Source organism: Erithacus rubecula, assembly GCF_903797595.1.
Source record: "Erithacus rubecula genome assembly, chromosome: 11".
Lineage (NCBI taxonomy): Eukaryota > Metazoa > Chordata > Aves > Passeriformes > Muscicapidae > Erithacus > Erithacus rubecula.
In genome coordinates this window covers 7,495,916-7,515,548 of record NC_136663.1, presented here as the reverse complement: position 1 = coordinate 7,515,548, position 19,633 = coordinate 7,495,916, and the positions used below count along the sequence as shown (strand labels likewise).

The following is a 19,633-nucleotide window of genomic DNA, read 5'->3' as shown; positions in this document are numbered from 1 at the left end:
TCTGATTTTTAGCTACGTAAGCAAGAAAAATTGAGACCATTTTCTATAAAAACACACATGTTAACCGTGGACATCCAGGATGAGGAATGGCTTTTTGAAGTCTTACTTTTTCTGTGGTATATGCAATCATAGCAGTCGTATAATATAAATACAGAAGCTTACTTTAATAGCTGCAAGCTCAGCAGGAGATGAGAGAGCAAGATCAAATCTCAAACCTTTGTCCTTCACAACAGCAGTTTGCCACCACTGTGAGTTTTATCAGCAAATATTCTGCTTCCCAAAAAATCCCTCGGCTGCCAAAAGCCTGCAGTAGGTAGAGTAAGCTTTCCTGGGAAAAAACAACTGTCTGGGATAGTGGTGCAAGCCGTGATTCAACCACTGCAGCCCCTTCTGCCAGCACAGCTGTGCTGCTGCGGGAAGAGCTGCATCTGTACACGGCTGCCCAAAGGGGATCGCAGCCGGGATTCCCGGGCCGGGAATCGGGAACCGGGGACATCTTACACGTGTGGAGATGCTCCTGTGGGAAGCTGCTGCCCCGACACTTCACCGTGCCCAGGCCTCCGCCGCCGCTCAGCGAACCATGCTGCCAACCCATCCTGGAAAGCGCGGGGGATTTTCCCATCTCGCCCTTTCCATGTTCAGGTCCCCGGGAACGGCGGCCACACGACCCGGGAGCTCCAAAAGTGTTTGACATTTTGATTTTGACGAAACAGGAACACATAGGGAGTTTTGCCGACAGAACTGCGGGTGCCGGGGTGAGGAGCCGCTGGGACCCCGAACCCCCGCCGCACTCCCTCCGAGCCCAACAGGCTCCAGGAGGCTGTGGGGGCACTTTGCCCTCCCCTCCCTTCCCCGCTCGGGCCGAGTCCCCCCGGTGCTCTCAGCGCCGAGCGCCCGCCGCCCGCAGCCGCCGCTCCGGGGGAACGCGGCCCGGGGCCGCCCCCCGCCAGGGCTCCCGGCGCCCCGCACTGCGCATGAGCGGGGGAAGGCGGCGGAAGGGCCCGTGAGGAGCCGGGAGCCGCCGCCGCCGGAGGAAGCGCCGCCGCCGCCGCCCTCAGTGTCCGCCCGAGCCGGGAGGGGAGAGGCCCGCACAGCCCCCACCATGGTGAGCGGCCGCCCGGGGCCCCTCCGCGCCCGGCGCGGCGCCTCGGGGCCGGGCAGCGGCAGCGCGGCCTGCTCGTGGCGCGCTGGGTGTCCGGGAGCGGCCGAAGGGCCGGTGTCGGGGGCTCCGCGGGCGGGCACGGTGTGCTGGCCCGGGGGCTGCTCGTCCTGCCGCCGGGCGCGGCGGGGCCGGCGTGCGGGGCCCGGGCCGGGGCCGCGGGGCGGGCGGCGGGGGCTGCTCGGGCAGGGGCCTAAGCGGGGGGCGCCGGGATCGCGCCCAGGCCGCCGAGCCGCGGGGCTCCGGCAGGCCCCGCACGGCGGGAGCGGCTCGCTGGCAGCGGTGTGGGGGCTCGGGCACCTCTGCGGGACAGCGGCGCTGCTGTGGGCAGCTCTGCGCCGTCCGTGCCCTGCGCCTGCCCCGCGCCTGCAGCAGCGCTGAGGGACCGAGTGCGAGGGGCTGCCGCCAGCCAGGGGCTGCTCGCAGCTTTTCCTCAGGATTTCAGGCGTCTCAGGGCCCATTAAGGGCTGTCAGTTCACAGGGAAACTTGGGGTTGTTGATGCTTCTTGAGCTGGGATTATGTTGGAGAGTTTCTGGGTAATTGTTCTAGGGTCTTGGTTGGTTCTATTCATGGAAGTGTTGTAAAGGAGGGCCTTACAAAGGTCCTCCTAGTAAAGGTCTTATAAAGGTTTATCCTGTGTTTTCTCTGTAATACTATTCGTGTAGCTGAGGATTTGCTGTGGACTCCCAAATCGACTGACTTTCTCCCTTGCTTCTTGTAGGGGAAGACTGCAGTGTTTAGAACATGTGCTGGTTTTGTTTGCCTAAACAAAAGAACAATTTATTCCTTCAGTTTAATTAAGGGACCCTCATTGGTTTCAGCGCCTTCTGCACCAGAGGGAACAGTTCATAGTAGTACTCCAGGCTTTCTCCGTGTTCAAATGTTGTAACAGCTTTAGCTACTACACCTGTACAATTCAAAGCAGTACTTTTCTGTAGCAGTGATCTAGTCTTAGGAATGGTGTAGGAGGGAATCTTGAGATCTACTGATGTATGCTTATTGGTATAAAGATATTTTGTACTTACTGTTAATACTATTCTGACAAGCAGTGTTAAAGACATATTAAAAAAAATTACAACGTCACCTTTAATTGATGGAGTTATGTTGGCATAAAAATTTGGTTAGCCAGCATTTAAATTAGTGGTGTGCAGACCTCTAATAAACTTGTCACTATGTAACTAGTATAATTTTTAATTGAATAGTTTGATGTAGATCTTTGTGTGTGTTTTTTTTATGAGAGTTTAAGTCTGAGTAAAGTTCAAACTGTAAAGGTGTCTTATTGTGATTCTGCAGGTCTGAGACTCTCAAATAGTGCTTACACAGTAATGTTAAACAACTTTTTATGAAGACTTTTTCCATAAAAATCACCTAGAGCTGTCTCACAGAATATGCAGTGAAGCTAGGCAAAGTAAATACACAGTTGATTAAATAGACAGTTGATGTTGTGCATGTACATATATTATTGGCTGGCTATGAGGTTAGAAATTTAAATTGAACAGTACTGTAGAAAGTGTCATTATAACAGAAATAGTGAAGCCCATTATTCGGAGAATTATTTTTTGTGAGAAACAGCAGAGTTCTGTCTGTTTGGTCTTCTTGAAAACGCTTAGCTGAAGAACCAGCAGACACATTCTGTGTAGCAGCTCTGTACTGCTAGATTGGTATTTATCATATTGGAGGGACTATGTGAATACTCCAGTCATGGCCCCGAGCAGAGCTCTTAGGCCCTGTGCTAACAACTGTGTTCCAGGTTGTGCTTGTTGACTCCAGCACCCAGGTGAAAGGATGACACTCAAGTGGGACTAAATGACAGGCTGCAGCTTTTAGAAGTAGAAAATAAGGTATGGGTGGTTTCCAGTGCCCATTTGTAGGATTCTGTGCCTGTATTTGTGCTGTATCAAAATCCTTTGTTTGGTTAGGGGAAAGGTGGGGAGACTTCACAGAGATCTGAGGATGCCCATGCAGAAACCTGAGATTTGATGTCCCATTTTTCAGCCCATGTACACAACTGCTCTGGCTCATCCTCCCAGTGGCTGTGGCCAGGTAGTTTGCCCAGCACAGCAAATGCCATGGCACAGGTTCCTGGAGCTGGGGCCTGGCTCCTACCTGTCCATGCAGTGCTGCCAGCTAGAGCATGCTGGCAAGTCTCACCAGTGTCCATATGGCCAGAGCCTTGTGCCTTCAGGACAGAGCTTTCCTGCCCTTGAACCATCTCTGTCCTAGATCTGGAAGGGACACCACTCAGCCAGTACTCCTTGCACTGCTGAGAGCAGTCAGCCTCTCTTACCCACTCTTCATTTGAGCTGGCTGAGCAGCACTGTAGAAGTGTTCTTCACCTTCCCTCTTGGAGTGTTACTGCTTTATCTCATCCTGAGGATCATGGTGTGCCCATGAATCAAGGCAAGCAGTAAGCTGGTCCATTTTACTCTGAGCCATCTTCACTGCCTGTACAATTCTGAATGATTTAATGAAGTTAGAACTGTGTGTGGTAATCAAGGCAAGTGTGTCATTATCTACATCTTTATCCAGAGCCAAGTGCTAGCCTTGTCTCTATTTACATTATCTATTATATTGGCTAGTTTGTGTTCTTGAAAAATATTTCTGTGCTGATAAATACATAATTTCTTACTGCAAACCTCAGCTGACAGGAAGTTGTAAAATTTAACATTAGAAGAATTTCATGTCTGACGCTGTCTCCTGTAATGTGAGTGTACTTCATGACATTGTTATGTGATGTTTAACTCAACAAGTTATTCTGCAAGGCCAGCTGTTTATATGTGTAATCTGTGGTGCATATGCATGTCTGTAGCAGTTGATATTAAATATTTGAGGTTTGGTTGTCCCATAGTAAAACTTTAGATTCTTGGCATTACTCTTTGGATGGAGTAGTCAGAGTGCTAGACAAGATGGTGCATGATTTTGTTTCCTCTCCTAGCTTACCAGAGATCCCTTTGAACTAACATTTAAAATCACTTTTAACTAGAGCCACAGAAAAAATATTCAAGAGTATGAGCTACTCTGAGAACAAGGTGTGAAATTTATTATGTAGCTCTTGATATTTTACTCATGTTTTATGGTGCCAATGCAAATATACAGCATGAATAGAGCTTCTGCCCCAGACCAGAGTTAAGAATGCTAAAAAACTGGCTGCTTTCTATTGTCCCTTTTTATTTGGAAAAGCCCTGATTTTTTTTGTGTTTCCTTCACCTCTCAGGTTAGCATGTATTACCATTATATCTACAGCAATCTTCTGGGTAGCTGTATTGACCTGCATGTGAATACTGAAATTATTTTATCTGCTAAAAGAACATTATAGAGGTTGGAAAGCAACTTCATATGTTGTGGTTTTTCCCTTGGATTTTATATCTCAACAGACTTTGGAAGTGTTTTTGTTCTGTTCTGCTGCAGTCAAGTGGATTTCACATCAGTTTGAAACAGAAGCTTACAGATGTCCTGACTTTACTTTGTGTAGAGAAACTGCTGTTGAAAATAAAATGTAGTTGAAGGACATGTTTGTTTACATTATTCAGAAACTGTGACTATTTACTTTCATTGTTTTTGTCTTTACCATAGATTTTTTTTGGTAGTATACCTGTGTGCCATCATTTTGGGTTAAGATACAGTTCTGTATATTTGTAGATTTTTGTTGTAATTACCATTTTTCTTACCAAAGAAAAATACTCATGCTTTTGCCTTTTAAGCTTTAGCTATGTGTTTGTTGAATACAAGCAGTAAAGCAGACATTTTTAGGTGTCTTGTGGTTCCTTTCATGGATACAGTCCAAGGTGGGGTGATTCAGGAGCAGAACTCCCCTGGCCATTCATGTTGCATTAAGGGACAGAAGTGGCAGTGGGTGATGGCTGCGTGCCAGAGCCTCTGGGATTGAGCTGATGTCACCAGGTCCTTGGGAAGAGCAGGGATGCTTCCCACTGCCACAGCTCTTGCTGGAGTCTGAATGCAGGCAGGGTAAAGGCCTAGACTTAGTGGAGGTTGGTACTATTTTAGAAAAGGCATTTACCTGTCACATGCATGAGAACTTAACAGGCTTTTCTTTGAGTCCTGCCTGAAACAAAAGCACAGATATCCCATTGTTGGAATTCCTTTACTTAGCAGTGAAACTAGCAGGACCATCTGTGTCAGTGCCTGGGAAGGGAAAGGTGCAAAGCAGTTGCTGGCTGAGGAGGGACTGGGTGAGTGCCTTCCTTGGGGGCCACAAGGAAGTTTGGGCAGCAAAACTCATGGTGCCCTGCTTGTCTCACTGGTGACCACATGGGACCTTTGAGCCAAGTCCAAACCAGGGCTCCAGTAAAGATCATCAGCTCCCAGTGTGGGACAAAGGTTGGTGCTGTCCCCCAGGAACATTATCCAGGAGAGTGGAGCCCTCATTTGGCTATTTGCTGTCCACAGAATGGTGATGGCCAGTGTGCAGAACTTATCTTTGAATCTGAGGTGACTAAAAACAGTGAAGAAGATAATGAAAAAAAATGTTGTAGTACTCAGAGTTGGTAGAGAAGTTTTAGGAGTTTTTGTTTCTGAGACTGGGAGAAAAAAATACTTGGGAAAATAAAAGTCCCAAGTATTTTGGTTTTTATTTGTAGCTTTTCCCTGAAGTGTCTATCAAGAAAAGGATATTCAATTAGAATATTCAAATTGGTAGTTTGGATTTTTTACTTCATGGTAAGAGGAAAATCTTCATTTTAAAATCAAAGTTATAGAACCAGATGTTAATTAGAATAAGTGTAGTTTTATGAATCTACACAATGTAGCTTTTCATTTGGAGAAGTTATTCTGTGTTTTAAAAGTAAAGTTATCTGTCTTGTGACATCCTTATTATGAAAGGTAGCTTGTATACCACACAAACTTGATTAAAGGCTTGCAGAACTAAATTTTTACTTTTCCTCTTAACCCAAGAAAAACTAAGAACTAAGGTTACAAATTAGTTTCATTTGCTTTCAATTGGTTTTTGTTTGTATGTATAGGCAAGACATGTATCTGTTAAATAAAATTCTATCTTCCTTTTTAGCCTGTGTTAAAGTTGAGGTGTTTTAAGTGGATTGTGTTGCATTACAGTGAGCACAATTTCATTGTCAGGTATTTGTTGCCTGATGTCTGCAGGATTAAAGGTTATGTGCTGCTCTGTATTGCACTTAAAACAATAATAGAGTATTGGTGCTCAGTGTCTAGAAATAGCCCCTAAAAGTGCAGAAGGTTTGGAACCTGTTCCTGCCTGAAGTGTGGCTTTTTAGTGTGCTGGAAGAAGAGCTATAATAAGATAATAAAAACTCAGCAGTAATTCCATCTCTTCTTGTCCTGTAGCCTGCAAAGAATCCAATCACTTAGGATGTGGAGTGTCTTATCCACATTGGCAAGGTTCTGCAGAAGCATTCATCAAATGAAAAGAAAGGGCTTTGGCATTTGTTCACTAAATATTAACTCATATTTGACCAGGAAAAATATGATTATTCAAGAAAAAGATTAGGGCTGAATAGTGTGATTTATTGCATCTTAAACCTTACTGGATGTTGTACTGATTGTACTGTAATTAGCTGCTTGATTCTTTGCAATTTCAATCTTTTTTTAAAAAGGTTTTATGTTGTTACTATCACTTAGAGAGCCCCAAGCATGGTAAAATCTCATGTACATATGTAGAATTTAAATTTTATCATAAAAGGCGTTTAAGTTTTAATCTAACAAATTGCATTTTTCTTTTATGTGACTAGATGCATAACACACCACCTTTTGTGGTCCTGGGCATCCATGGTAAAGCTATTTAAACCTGTTCCTTGACTTTTGGTGGGATGTCACTGCTTTTGGATTCACCCTTGCAGGAGCAGGGCAGAACAAAACCTCCTGAGGTTTTACAGAGTACTTGCTGTTAAATGGGCTATGCATATTTATCTGTACATGTTTTAAAACATCAAAATACTGAAGATTAAAATCACCAGCTTTGTAAACAAAAAAGAAAAGAAAAGCTAAGGTAATTTAGTATGACTGCCTTATAGTGCAGTTGAATCTGTGGTGATGCAGGAGTCTGGCTGTGTGGAACTGATTAAAGGAAGCTGGTAATTGATAGAGAAAATTAAATATGGGATTATTGTTTCATCTTCATTTGGGATTTCATTCAGGGGTTTGTTTTTCATATATCTGAGTTTACAATGTATTTTAAAAAGCTGCAGCTACAAATCCATTAGTCATTTCTGGAAGTCGTTCCACAAAGTGATTTTTGTGGAATTGTGAGCTCAGTAGTGCAAGGTGCTGAATGTCTGCTGGAGCCAAGCATGGATAACTGGGGTGCTTGGCTTTACCTGGAACCATGTCTGAAAATCTCAGTTTCAGAAATGTGTTTGTAGCCAGAGATCCAGTGTGACAGACTTGGTCAAGAGACTGAAATAAAGCAGCAACACATAATAGCTTTAAAAATGGTATAGCCAAACTGATATTACTCTGTTTGAAGTCTGCAGTCTGAGCTAAAAGTTTGGGTTCAGTTAAGTGTTATAGATGCAGGGTGATTTTGGTTTGGGGGATTGTTTTTATTAAAGGATAATTAAGATAAGGGTATTCTATTTAGTATATTATGTGGATATCAGTTTAAACCAAAAGTAATGCAAATGCAATTTTTTTCCATGGTGTAACTCTGAAGCTGGCAACTTAACTATTCTTACAAATAAAGTCATGGTCACAGAAAACTGATCCTGACTTTTAAGACAGATGAATTTGTGTTCTGAAGCATCAGTTCTTTTTTGTACTGATAATGTGATTGAACAGCAATTATCCTTTGGAATTAAGAACTTGAGCACATACTGCTGCTAAATCATTCATTCTTTGGCTGCATTTTATCACGTCTCTTTTTTTTTTTTTTTTTTTTTCCTTTTCCCCCATATTCCCTGAAAAGGAGCTGTTGAAATTACAGGTACAATAATGAACAGAATATACAAGTTTTGGTTGGAAAACAAACTAAAAATGAAATATTTGTGCCATATAAGAACTCCAATCCTGACTTAAATTTTTGTCAGAACTTTAATTTACCAAGTTGTAACATTGGGAGTCTCTGCTTTGACTGTATTGAGTGAACTGTAGAACTGAATTTGGGTGTAGTGCAGGAGCTGTGATTCTTTCTCCTGATGAGCAGTTAAGTTTGTGTAACTCAGACCCTTGAAATCCCGAAATATCTCTGGGAATCCCTCTCTGCTGATAAGCAGCAGGTTTGATTCAGTTCTGGGCTGATGGCTGGATGGCTGGGTCTGGGCAGGAGGCCTGGAATTCCAGAGCTCTCACCTTGGCTACTCACTCCCCCGCCTGCCTCAGGCACAATTACCTTTTTTTTATCTTAGCTTCGGTTACTGCACCTGTGAAATGGAGACAATGCCTCCTTGCAGGAATGTTTTGCAAATTATGTAGGTGGAGCTGAGAACCTTCAAAGTAAAAAATCTCTTTAAAGAAAAAGAAGTCTTTCAAGGTATTTCAGTGTGTAGCTCCCTGAAATGGATGAGCCAGCCTAGTCCCTTGCTGCCATCATGAGGCACCTTAGGAGATCCTGGGACCAAGAGGGACCAGCCTGTGCTCAGTGCTGCTGAGCTGTTCAGTGGCCTGCTCTGCCCCACCTCTGGAGGAACTTCATCAGATATTTTGATATCCTGATTGCTTGGGTAAATTATAAAGATACTGATTTAAAAAACACTAAGAGACTGGTTTTTATTTACTTGTGGGTTTTTTTTTTTTTTTTTTTTTTGTTCAGTAGACATTTCTAGTTACAGTATTGTCTGTTTTCGCTAGAACAAGTTGAAATCATCACAGAAGGATAAAGTGCGTCAGTTTATGGTCTTCACACAATCTAGTGAAAAGACAGCAGTGAGTTGTCTGTCTCAAAATGACTGGAAGTTAGATGTTGCAACAGACAACTTTTTCCAAAATCCTGAACTTTATATACGAGAGAGTGTTAAAGGATCACTGGACAGAAAGAAGTTAGAACAACTATATAACAGATACAAAGGTGAGTACTCTGGACTTGTAAGGCTTATTTCCTACTTGTAAAATTCTTATTTATTATGAGTTATGATTAGAATTATTATTAATTCTTATATCTAATGTATTGGTGATGCTGTGCTCTTGTGCTGGGAAATATTAACTGACTCAGCTTTGTTTTTCTATGCTAATAATACACATTAGAAGGCAAATATAGGTAGGTTTCCACCTCACAAGGATTACATGCAGTTAGTTTATCTGCTCTGAATGTATCTACGTTTATAGGACATTAAGGTCTGAGCTGGAATTGTGTGTCCAGTAATTGTAGTGGTTAATGAGGATTTTAGGTAAGTCTCCTGGGGAAGGCACATCACACAGGACTTGATCCTGACAAAGGAAAAGGTTGCATGCTAGGGATTGGTTCTACCTTACTTTTTATTCAGCTTGTTCTTTTTATCAGGTAGTTACAGAGTGTGGAAGACAACAGTCTGTATCTGTTATATAGCCAGTGTTCAACTGATATCCTACCACATAAAGTGGAGTCAGCAGAGCAGAACAAATCCTGTGTTTTAGCACTTAATCTAAAAATGAGTGCTCTGTTTTCTGTCAGTTTTCCTATGTTTTATATGTATAATCCAAATACCGTTTTGGTGAAGTCTGTGTTGGCTTGCTTTAATAGATCTTTGTTAGAGCAGTAGAAATGTGAGCATCTCACTTCCACACCAGATGTTGATTCCTTTGTGGAAAGAGCAGTGGGCCTGGCTGACTTGGAGTTGCTTGAGGAGCAGCATGACTTGCCCCTGGAGGTTACTGTGTCCAACCTCCTGCAGGCTGGAAACCTCCTGGGTGTCAGGAAATGCCCAAACCTGCTCTTGGGGTAGCTGTGGATGGGCACATCTGGGTGTTGGTACAGCTTGGAAAGGAACATGCAGAATGGCTTCTGATGTAACACAGCTCATCAGTCTGGCCAAAGAGGCCAATAATTGAGTGTGCTGGGGGGAAGAGAACCACTGTGCTCTGTAGGGAATGAGTCAGAAGATCCTGCATATTATTAGGCAGAAAACAAATGTTTGTGGTGCTTTTGTCTCTCAATGAAAATAACATGAGCTTCATTGTATGAGAGGCTTTATTGCAGTAACTGTCTCAATTGTTAAAGCTTAACCATTGGGAGCACTCAATTAATTTTGTTTTTATAATACTCTCTTATAAGCCAAAAATGACTTCTTGAAAATGTTTCTTCGGCTTAAATCTATTTGTTGAGCCAATCAGCTTTTTCAAATATCTGTTTTTCTTGATACTTACTTTTATGTCCCAAAGATCCTCAAGATGAAAATAAGATTGGCATAGATGGAATACAGCAGTTCTGTGATGACCTAGCTCTTGACCCAGCCAGCATCACTGTCCTCATCATCGCGTGGAAATTCCGGGCTGCAACACAGTGTGAATTTTCAAAGCTGGAATTCATGGATGGAATGACTGAGCTGGGGTAGGTGCTCACTGAGTGTTGGATGGTGACAGTGTGATCCAGTGTCCTGTTTTGGGGAATTCTCTTTCTGAGACATTTCAGAGCCCTGCATTGCTTGTCTGCCTCTGGAAGTCGCAGCCCCAGTGCCTGGGTTGTGTGAGTGTTGTGTGGTGCCTGGCACAGAGCTGCTCTGGCAGGTGGAGCAGGGATGTTGGGCTGACCTGGGGTTTCTCTGTCTTGTGCAAGTACAGGAGTCACATTTTCCTAAAAGGTTTGTGGATTGTAGAACCTGGTATATCAGGTATATATGCAAATGCAATGTGAAGAGTTAACAAATAAATGAAATTATTGTAGAGGTGCAGACTCATTAAAGACTTCCTGAATTCTGTTTTGATAATCATATTCTGCAAACAGTTTATAGATTTTTGTTTAACTAATGTTTTTTTATGGCAAAATGAATAATAAATAAATAAACAATCAAACATGCTTTCTAAAATGCAGATGTGACAGCATAGAAAAACTGAAGGCCCAGATTCCTAAAATGGAGCAAGAATTAAAAGAACCAGGAAGATTTAAAGATTTTTATCAATTTACTTTCAACTTTGCAAAGAACCCGGGACAGAAAGGTTTAGGTATGTATTCTAATTCATCAGCATTTGTTCATAAATGTTGGAAATTACTAATTAAAGCAGTAAATGAAATGTATTATTGTCATGCAATGAATCTGAAAGATAATCACCCATGGGATAAAATACATAAAATGTTTTGAAAGATGGATGTCAATTTAAGTGATTCAAATTGATTATTAATAAAGACTGCAGAATTTTATGAGAGAGGGTTTGTTCTTTTACTCAGAGTGAGTGCAGTTCTCAGTAAGCACAGTGGATTATAGTCTTACATTAAAGGCATAATTAGACCACTTAGAATTTGCAGCACTGAACAGATGAATTGAATTTTTACTTTTAGGATAAATTGAAGCTGTAAAATCATTTTCTGTGTAAGCACATTTGTACAGTCCCTTGTAACACCAAAAATGCTTGCAAATGTCTTAGCAGGATAGAATTGGAATGGTACAGATGGATTCCTGTGTTCTGGGCCTGATGCCTGCTGGTCTCTACTACAGAGCTTTTCCCCCTTTCCTCACTGAAGGCTTTTTTTGTCATTATTTCAGAGTTTACACTCTGAGTGTGGCTTTGGTTGGTGTAACAGGTGGAGTGGAAGAATAACGTATTAAAAATAATTTCAGAACACCACAGTTTGGGTGGAATTAAAGGAACAAAATGTAGCTATGTCTAGTAAAAAATACAAAAAAGGGGGAATAAAAATTTCTTTAGATAAGTGATGTTAACCAGCTAGAAAGTACATTCATTTCTCTACAGTGTGATTTGGCTATTAGCCATAACTAGCATTTCATGATCCTGTAACTTCTTAAGTTAATTGTTCTGATTTTGAGAAGTAATAAAATACAGAAAGGCTGGTAGGTTCTTCCTTGGCAGCTTGTGAATTTGTTTTTCTCAGTAATGTAAATACTCTAAACTGGCTGTCACTGGACAGCTTTGCACTCCCAGGCTGTGTAAAGATGAACTTTCTGCTTTAGTTTTATTGGCTTTTATGTACAGACCAACTTTTGGCTTAAAATGAGTATTGAAACATAAGTAAATAAGCAAAAGCTCCATGTTCTTCTTTGACATCTTGCTCTATTTTGTTTGTTGTTTTCAGTGAATTGTGAATTTCATTGTATCCAAAGGAGCTAAAAGAGCTGCTAAACTATCTGAAAATACTTGTGCATGCTGGTAGTAATTTCTGAATCATGCAAATAAATGAATAGGCTGATTTGTATTTCTTGTAGAAAGGCATAATATTTTTTTTAGGCTGCTACAACAAGGAAAATGTGGACAGCAACTGAATTGTGGGATTAATTTTCCAGGGAAACTGATTCACTTGCTTTATTTCTCATTCATCATGAAGCTTCTTCATGCAGGTTAAGCTCTAGAAGTGGCAGACAAGTATAGTTTTGTGAGATTCATATGGCATATACATAGTGTAAGATAGGTTTTTTTGATTGCTTTTGTTTTTAAGTCTGGGTCTGGGAGTGATGTAGAACTGAGCTTAAAGTCTGGATGCTTACCAGCCCTTTTGGTGCTCATAAATATACAGTTCTAGGCATGAATTTAGAACAGGGCAGAATAATTCTGGAAACCCTGGAGCAAAATAATACTGGGAGAAGTACAGAGCTGCAAAGTAAGTACTGCTAGTTAGGCAATTAATTTTGGTGTGTCTAAATAACTGCTTGTAGGAACTTGCAAATTGATTTTAATGTATATTGGCCTCTAATCTTGCAAACATTGTGCAGTAGTTCAGGCACAGTTCTGGAAATATATTTCCTCTGCATAATTCCTTACTACTGTCTGAGTACTCAGGGTGTCTGAAAAGTTCTTGTGATATTTGCATCTCATTGGAAAATACCCTGTAGCTGTGTTCATCTCAAACATTGTTTGCTTCTTTTGCATCTCTCTGGATAAAATTCAAAATGGGGGATGCATTCTGAGACTCTTATATTTGATCCAGGAAGATTTCACTGAGCATTCTCACATTTACAAAAATCTAAAATATATCTTTGCCTTCCAATTATATCTTCACCTTTATATCTTTACCTTCCATATAATTTCTTTTTAAAAATGTAGTTTGTCCCAAGGCATTGTGTCATCATACTTTACATGTTTGGACTCATACAGTGAGTTTGAGGTTGCAGCATCCTGAGATTTCTCTTTTAACAGCCTTTGCTTAGCCACAAGAATGATCTCAAAATTGTCATTAAAATGTCAGAATGCACAGTTTGTTTACAAACCACTGTAAAATGCAGTGATTTGATGACCTTGCCTTTTTGTATGCACACCATTAATGCAGCACATGTAAATAAAACTTAGTTTTTAATCTGTTTCCTTGAGGAACTGGTCAGCTTCCTCTGAAGTTAGAAAGGCAGTAGTTTTAGTTGAAAGCTAAAATGCATGTTTTTGTACCTGAATCTCCTGTTAAAGAGAGATTTTGAGCCTCTACAGTCTTGAATGAGTTGCCATTTTCAAATACAGCTTTATTTACTGAGGAGTACTGTCTAATTTAACTCTGCTTCTTGAGATTCAAACTTACACTTTTGTCTGAAATCAAACCTCTTTGCAGCTGCTGGAAAATCCTTCATAAATTTTATTCTGTTCTTTGGTCAGGATGTATTATAATTGGACTCTGCTCTTTGAGAAATTTTAATATCAGATGCTAAACAATTCAGAAACTCCCCATCAGCTTCCATTTTCCCTCCAGCAATGCTGATTTCATACTTTGTTTTGTTTGCTGTTGGTTTCACCTCCAAGATCTGCCTTCCTGGGTTATTTTAAATATTTGGGCATCCTGGGGGAAGGAAAGGGTGGAGTTCTTGGGTCATTGGTGTGGAGTTTTTTATTCTTTTTTTTTTTTTTTTTCCCTGAGGTTTACAGTTGATCCTGTGACTTCTCCCCCTGCTTCCATGAGGGGATTGTTTATAGAAGAAATTTGCTAGACTGCCTAATATATAAGAACTTTTCAACAAAAGAGGCCACTTACCTAGGCAGCCTTTTGGGGGTCACAGTGATATCCTGTGGCTGAGGATACTGAATTTGGTAATTGACAGTGAGTGGTGTTTGGTGCTGCAGCACTGAGCAATTCCCTGGGAATTCCTGGTGGTTCAGGTGACCCTGGGCAGAGTTGTGGGTTCCAAATGTCTTGGATGTGCTCACAAGCTCCTGTCTGCCCCTTTGGCACTCCCCAGGGAGAGGAGCTGCCTCTGTCCTTCCCCTCCATCCAGACCAGCCAGGTTTTTTGGGAGCTGCTGCACTCCAGCAGCTCTGACAGGCAGGGAGGGGGCTGCTCTCAAATGTGTCAGGTCAGGCTTCACTCATTCCAGACAAGCAGGAATTTAACAGGAGGCTTTGAAAAAAGAAAAAAAAAACACCAACCTGAAAAAACGCCCAACAAAAAACCCTGAAAAAATCCCAAAGCAAATCGGCCAAAAACTACCCCAAATCACCAACAAAAAAACCCCAAACAAAAGAAAAACCTCAACCCAACCAAAACAACACCACCAACAAATAAACCTTCTTCTGTCTGCTTAAGGACACTACCTAAAGATTCTTTTTCAAAAGGAAGTTTTGACTGCAGAAATGAGCATTTCTCAAAAAAGGCAACACCTATAATAAGGTTTGCCTAAAAATGAAATCATTAAAAGTTGATTTTATATAAATTGTATTTTATGCATTAAAAAAAAAAAAAGAGTCTCAGTCCAAAATACTACAGATTTTCTTTTCAGTAGCATCTTTAACTGAAAATATTTTTTCTGACTTTTACCTAAAGTATTGTTAGATAGCAAAAGGCATAGGAAATGTCCTGGGCATTTGGATATGTTAGATAGTAATATGGGCAGTTTTCACTTCTGTAAAATATAAAATATATGTGTAACACTATTTATGGTTGCCATTTTGTAAAGGATCCATGAGTATATTTGCATTAGTTTAATCTTGTCACATTTATGGATACATGGTTCATCCTGGTGTTAGATACTTGTGGAGATTATATATTTGATATGTATATCTCTAAAAGTAATATATTTTAATATTACAGATTTAGAAATGGCCATTGCCTACTGGAATTTAGTACTAAATGGAAGATTTAAATTTCTAGACTTGTGGAACAAATTTTTGTTGGTAAGTTTAAACCTTTACATAATCTGGACTGCAGTATTTTCAGAATTTGGAAGATAAACATGTTTAAGTTATTGAGTAGATGAAATAGACTGTCTTGACCTAAATCCCAGGTATTCATAGTGTGTACAAGAGAAATATCTTTTGGGGATATGGATATGTCTGAGACAGTAAAAATGAATTTATAATATGGTTTTAATTTTTTTTTTTTTTAAATACAAACTTTCCACCTCTCCAAACAGGAACATCATAAAAGATCAATTCCTAAGGATACCTGGAACCTTCTTCTAGACTTTAGTACAATGATAGCAGATGATATGTCTAACTATGATGAGGAAGGTAAACATTGCTATTTTCTCTCATTGACTGTGTTTTCTACTACATTTATTACTGTGTATCTGCTTTATAATCTCAAAAACAGCTCCATTAGAGTATTACTGATGGTCTGAAGTCCAGTTAGAGCTGCTTTAACACATGTTGTAATCATCTCTGTTACTGATGTTTTAAAAAAGAAAAGCTGAATCTTTCATGGAATCCATTTTCTTTTTTTCTGTCTAGGCTCAGACATGAATTCTTTCTTACTGAGACAATTTCAAATTCTTTCTTATTGAGACAAACCCTGCTATATGTCCATTTAAAACCCACAGATTCTCTCTTGGTGCAGTTCTTGGCATCTTCATCCAAGTAACTGATCCATGGTTTGTGCAGCTCTGTGTAGGGTCCTCTGGTTATTCCATTTTGTATCTGAGAATGTTTTTAAGTCTGGTTGCTTCAGTTTATGTGAGGCTTGGATGTGTTTTGACATAGAAGTGAAGCTGGCAGCACACAGGGGTTGCTGAACAGAACTCACTTCCTACCAAATGTGTTTCTTGTAAACTTTTGTATTGATCTTTCCTCTTCAGTCCATGTGCAGCCAAGAGCAGCTGATTACCCTCAGCCCTTGGCAGCAGCTCAGTTCAGTGAGGGGGGAAACTAAACTTGGGATACCTCCGGAGCAGAGGGCAGCAAACTTCTCCAACTTCAGTAATTCTGGACTGTCCTCATTCCTTTGTTAGTTTTGAGTTAGGATTTTGGTCAGTTTTTTGTTTTTGTCTGGAAGATGACACTTGGACGTGATGTGTATTAAGTGGCTTTAAAGGAAGTAGAAATCTTTATTGGCTCTTAAATTTCAAGCAGGAAAATAAAATTATATTTTTCTGTTTCAAACTCTGCCTGCTTGAATACTGGAAAGCAGATAGCTTGTCTGGATATGAAGCTTGTGAAAGAATGCCTTGTGGAACCAAGTTCTTACATTCTGGTGTTTTCCTTTTTTAGGGGCATGGCCAGTTCTTATTGATGACTTTGTGGAATTTGCACGCCCTCAAATTGCTGGGACAAAAAGTACGACAGTGTAGCACTAAAGGACCCTTCTAGAGTGTACATAGTCTGTACAAATACCTGAAATGGAAAATTGCACAGTCAATTTCTGCTGGCTGGACTGAACTGAAGATCAATCCTCACAATATGGCTGAGGGTTGAGACAAACCTTTAAGGATACATCTTGGACCATATCATATTTCATTCTTCTACTGGTGGTTTGGGCTTTTCTTCTAGTCTGGACCACTCTTGCCCGTTAAAATTCCAACACTGTGGATTTCATCATGGATTTATTTTTTGTTGGTGGATCACCCTAGTTTCATCTCCCATAAGTCCTAGAAGCTTTATAATTATTTTGAGGTTTTTGATTTCACATAAAGCACAACGCTGGTTGGTTATCATCAGACAACTGTTGTATGGCATCTGAATTATACAGATCAACATCAAAACAATTTTTAAAAGAATCCTTAAATATACACTTGGGGCTAGTTGCAAAGACTGTACTGATAGCACTTCCTGCAAGAGTGATATATTTAAGTGTACTGGGTCCGAAGTTTTTCTTTTCTGGAAAAGTGCAGGTGTTGTCTGAGCCTGAGTCTGTGGTCACAGCAGTGCCAGAATGACCAAGGAGCCCCAGGGCTGGTGACTGGGGGTCTTGGGGCCTGGCTGAGGTTTACTGGTGGCTCAGCTGCTCTGGGGACAGCTGGGGGACAACACAACTCGAGCACTTCCACCCTGCCCTGGGCTGAGCTGTGTCCTCACAGAACCAGTGTTCTCTAGGTTACTCTCTAAGAAATCAGATTTCATTACAGTTTTGAAATGCTTATCTGTCTGTCAAAGAAAGGTTTTTCATTTCTGTGAAAATCAAACACTTGAATATACTGAATTTGTGTCTTAACTGTTTGCTACACAATACAGTATTTTAAATTGAGATGTGACTTTTATGGCTGAGGTATGACAAAGCAAATGGCCCTGTTGTACAAGAAGTTGGTGAGGTTGATGTGAATCTGGATTTTGAAACCATTATCCTGGTAAGTTAAATCTTCATAACACAGAGGTACTGCCATTATGGATGACACCCTTTTTTAAATTATTTTGCTGAGTTTTCCTTAAATTGACATATCACTGTGGTTGCCAAATACAGAAATTAAGAGTAAAGCTTTCCCAAACAAGCACAGATCAGATACAAACTACTGCACTGGCTTTGTTGAAATTATTGTGTGGATCATCACTACTTGTGTCTTGCTGCCTTTGACTAAATCGCTTCATTTGGATCAAAGCAGGTTTTATCAGATGCAATTCTTTAATAATACAAGAGCTCTTCAGCTGCTTTTATGGTCTTCTACTCCTCACTGAGTTTCTTGTGAAGAGATGTGATAAATCCTGCTCTGGAAAACAAGCTGGAAAGAACGAGCTCCAGGAGAGGAGACAGACCATACTCAGAAGTGAGAAGAGGGGGTTTAAGTCCATGCTCTAAATAGTGCCCTGATAAGGCCAGAATTATTTTTGAGATGAGTCATTGGTACTTGCACTAGACTGCAGCACGATTTTATGCAGATGCTAAAAGTATTTTAGGGAAAGATTGACTATTAAATAGCTAAAATTTTTATTTGTACTCTGTGCAGTTATCTTAAGGCTGGCTCCCCTTACAGCAGTGCCCTTTTGGCAAATCCAGTTGTGCATTTATTCCAAAAATACAGTTCCTCAAAAACATTTGCAGACTTTCTCCAGCTACTGGAATTGGCTACGCCAAAAACTGTGTGTTTTGCTGCTTTCAGTATTTCCTTTCTCAGTTTTGTGTAAATAAAAATGGGGACTTGAAATTATGGGGGTGGGTGGGGAGGAACAAAAAAAAAGCTCGACAAGGTTATCTCTGCGTGCTGTTTTCTGTCTTGAGGGTTTTGGTACTGTTTCAGATTGATTAGTTCAAGTATGCTGTGTTTGGAGAGGAGAACTGACTTGCTTTTCATCCAATGCAGACTTGTCCCTCCCAAAAGTCTGGGATTGGGCAGTGGCAAAATGCCGTGGTGTTTTAGAGACTCTTCCTTTTGAATGCAAGATCTTTCCAACAAAATAGTGTTGTCATCAGTTTGGTACTACATGCTTATAATTACTGTGTAATTATAAAGAATACATAAAAACTTTGACTAATTATGTTGCAGAAAAGGGTTATTTGTGCTATCATGGCATCTTAAAAGTTTTTCAAAATGACTGAAGTTGAAAGAAACATTGATTTAACAGGGTGTTGTTCTAAGGACAAAATGCCTGGTTACAGGGAATATTTTGTACTGAAACGTGCTCGGATGTGGCCATGTGGCTTTTTCCTTTATATATGTGTGGGGTTTTTTGTTTTTTGGTTTGTTTTTATTTTAAGAATGCAGCCAGTTGCTTATTTGGATTGCTTTAATTCGTAAGTGCTTATGTCTTCAATTTGATGATCTCCCCGCAAATGGATCGATTTAATTTTGCCAAATGTCAAGGGAAAAAAGAAAAAGGCAAACATCAAGTTTGTAAACTGTTTTTATACATTAAAATATGTACAAAATTAGAAGTGCCCTGATATAAAACACTTAATCTTGAGATTATATTTAGTAAAAACCCATCATTTACATATCTCTGTAAGTTCAAAATGTAACTTCTTACAATCCCTCTCATTACCAACAGAGGCAATAAAGCTCCAGTGAAATTGCCATGACTGAGGTTTGTACTGCATTGTTTCAGTGTATTCTTTGTAAAACTTTTTTCTGGAATGTGCTTTTTGGGAGTTGGGGGAAAAAAAGCATGGAATATGTGTGTTCTGCATAAAACACAGTTCAGGACAAGTCTTTATTTTGGTGGAGGGGGGGAAAAAATCTAAAAACTGCTCCTCCACCTTGCCTGTTGCTTGTTCCCAATGTTTACAAGTCCCACCTGGAGCTGATTCTCCCAGCTTGGGAAGGAAGACACCACACACTGCAGTGGTT

General features: G+C 40.6%; 1 protein-coding gene across 1 annotated transcript; it reads left to right on the top strand.

The window, feature by feature from the left end:
* The first annotated feature begins 946 nt into the window (after window positions 1-946).
* Window positions 947-19,360, top strand: DCUN1D1 (defective in cullin neddylation 1 domain containing 1). The gene is made up of 7 exons (XM_079314897.1): window positions 947-1,105; window positions 8,934-9,150; window positions 10,440-10,608; window positions 11,089-11,219; window positions 15,235-15,317; window positions 15,557-15,653; window positions 16,629-19,360. Exons 1-7 carry the CDS (start codon window positions 1,103-1,105, stop codon window positions 16,706-16,708), a joined length of 780 nt encoding a protein of 259 aa, XP_079171023.1. The 5' UTR covers window positions 947-1,102; the 3' UTR covers window positions 16,709-19,360.
* The last annotated feature ends 273 nt before the right edge of the window (window positions 19,361-19,633 follow it).

Bases quoted from the DNA above. Each gene is read 5' to 3' on its own strand.
- DCUN1D1 (XM_079314897.1), top strand. The intron at 15,318-15,556 runs GTAAGTTTAAAC...CTCTCCAAACAG, and splicing joins TGTGGAACAAATTTTTGTTG to GAACATCATAAAAGATCAAT. The intron at 15,654-16,628 runs GTAAACATTGCT...TTCCTTTTTTAG, and splicing joins GTCTAACTATGATGAGGAAG to GGGCATGGCCAGTTCTTATT.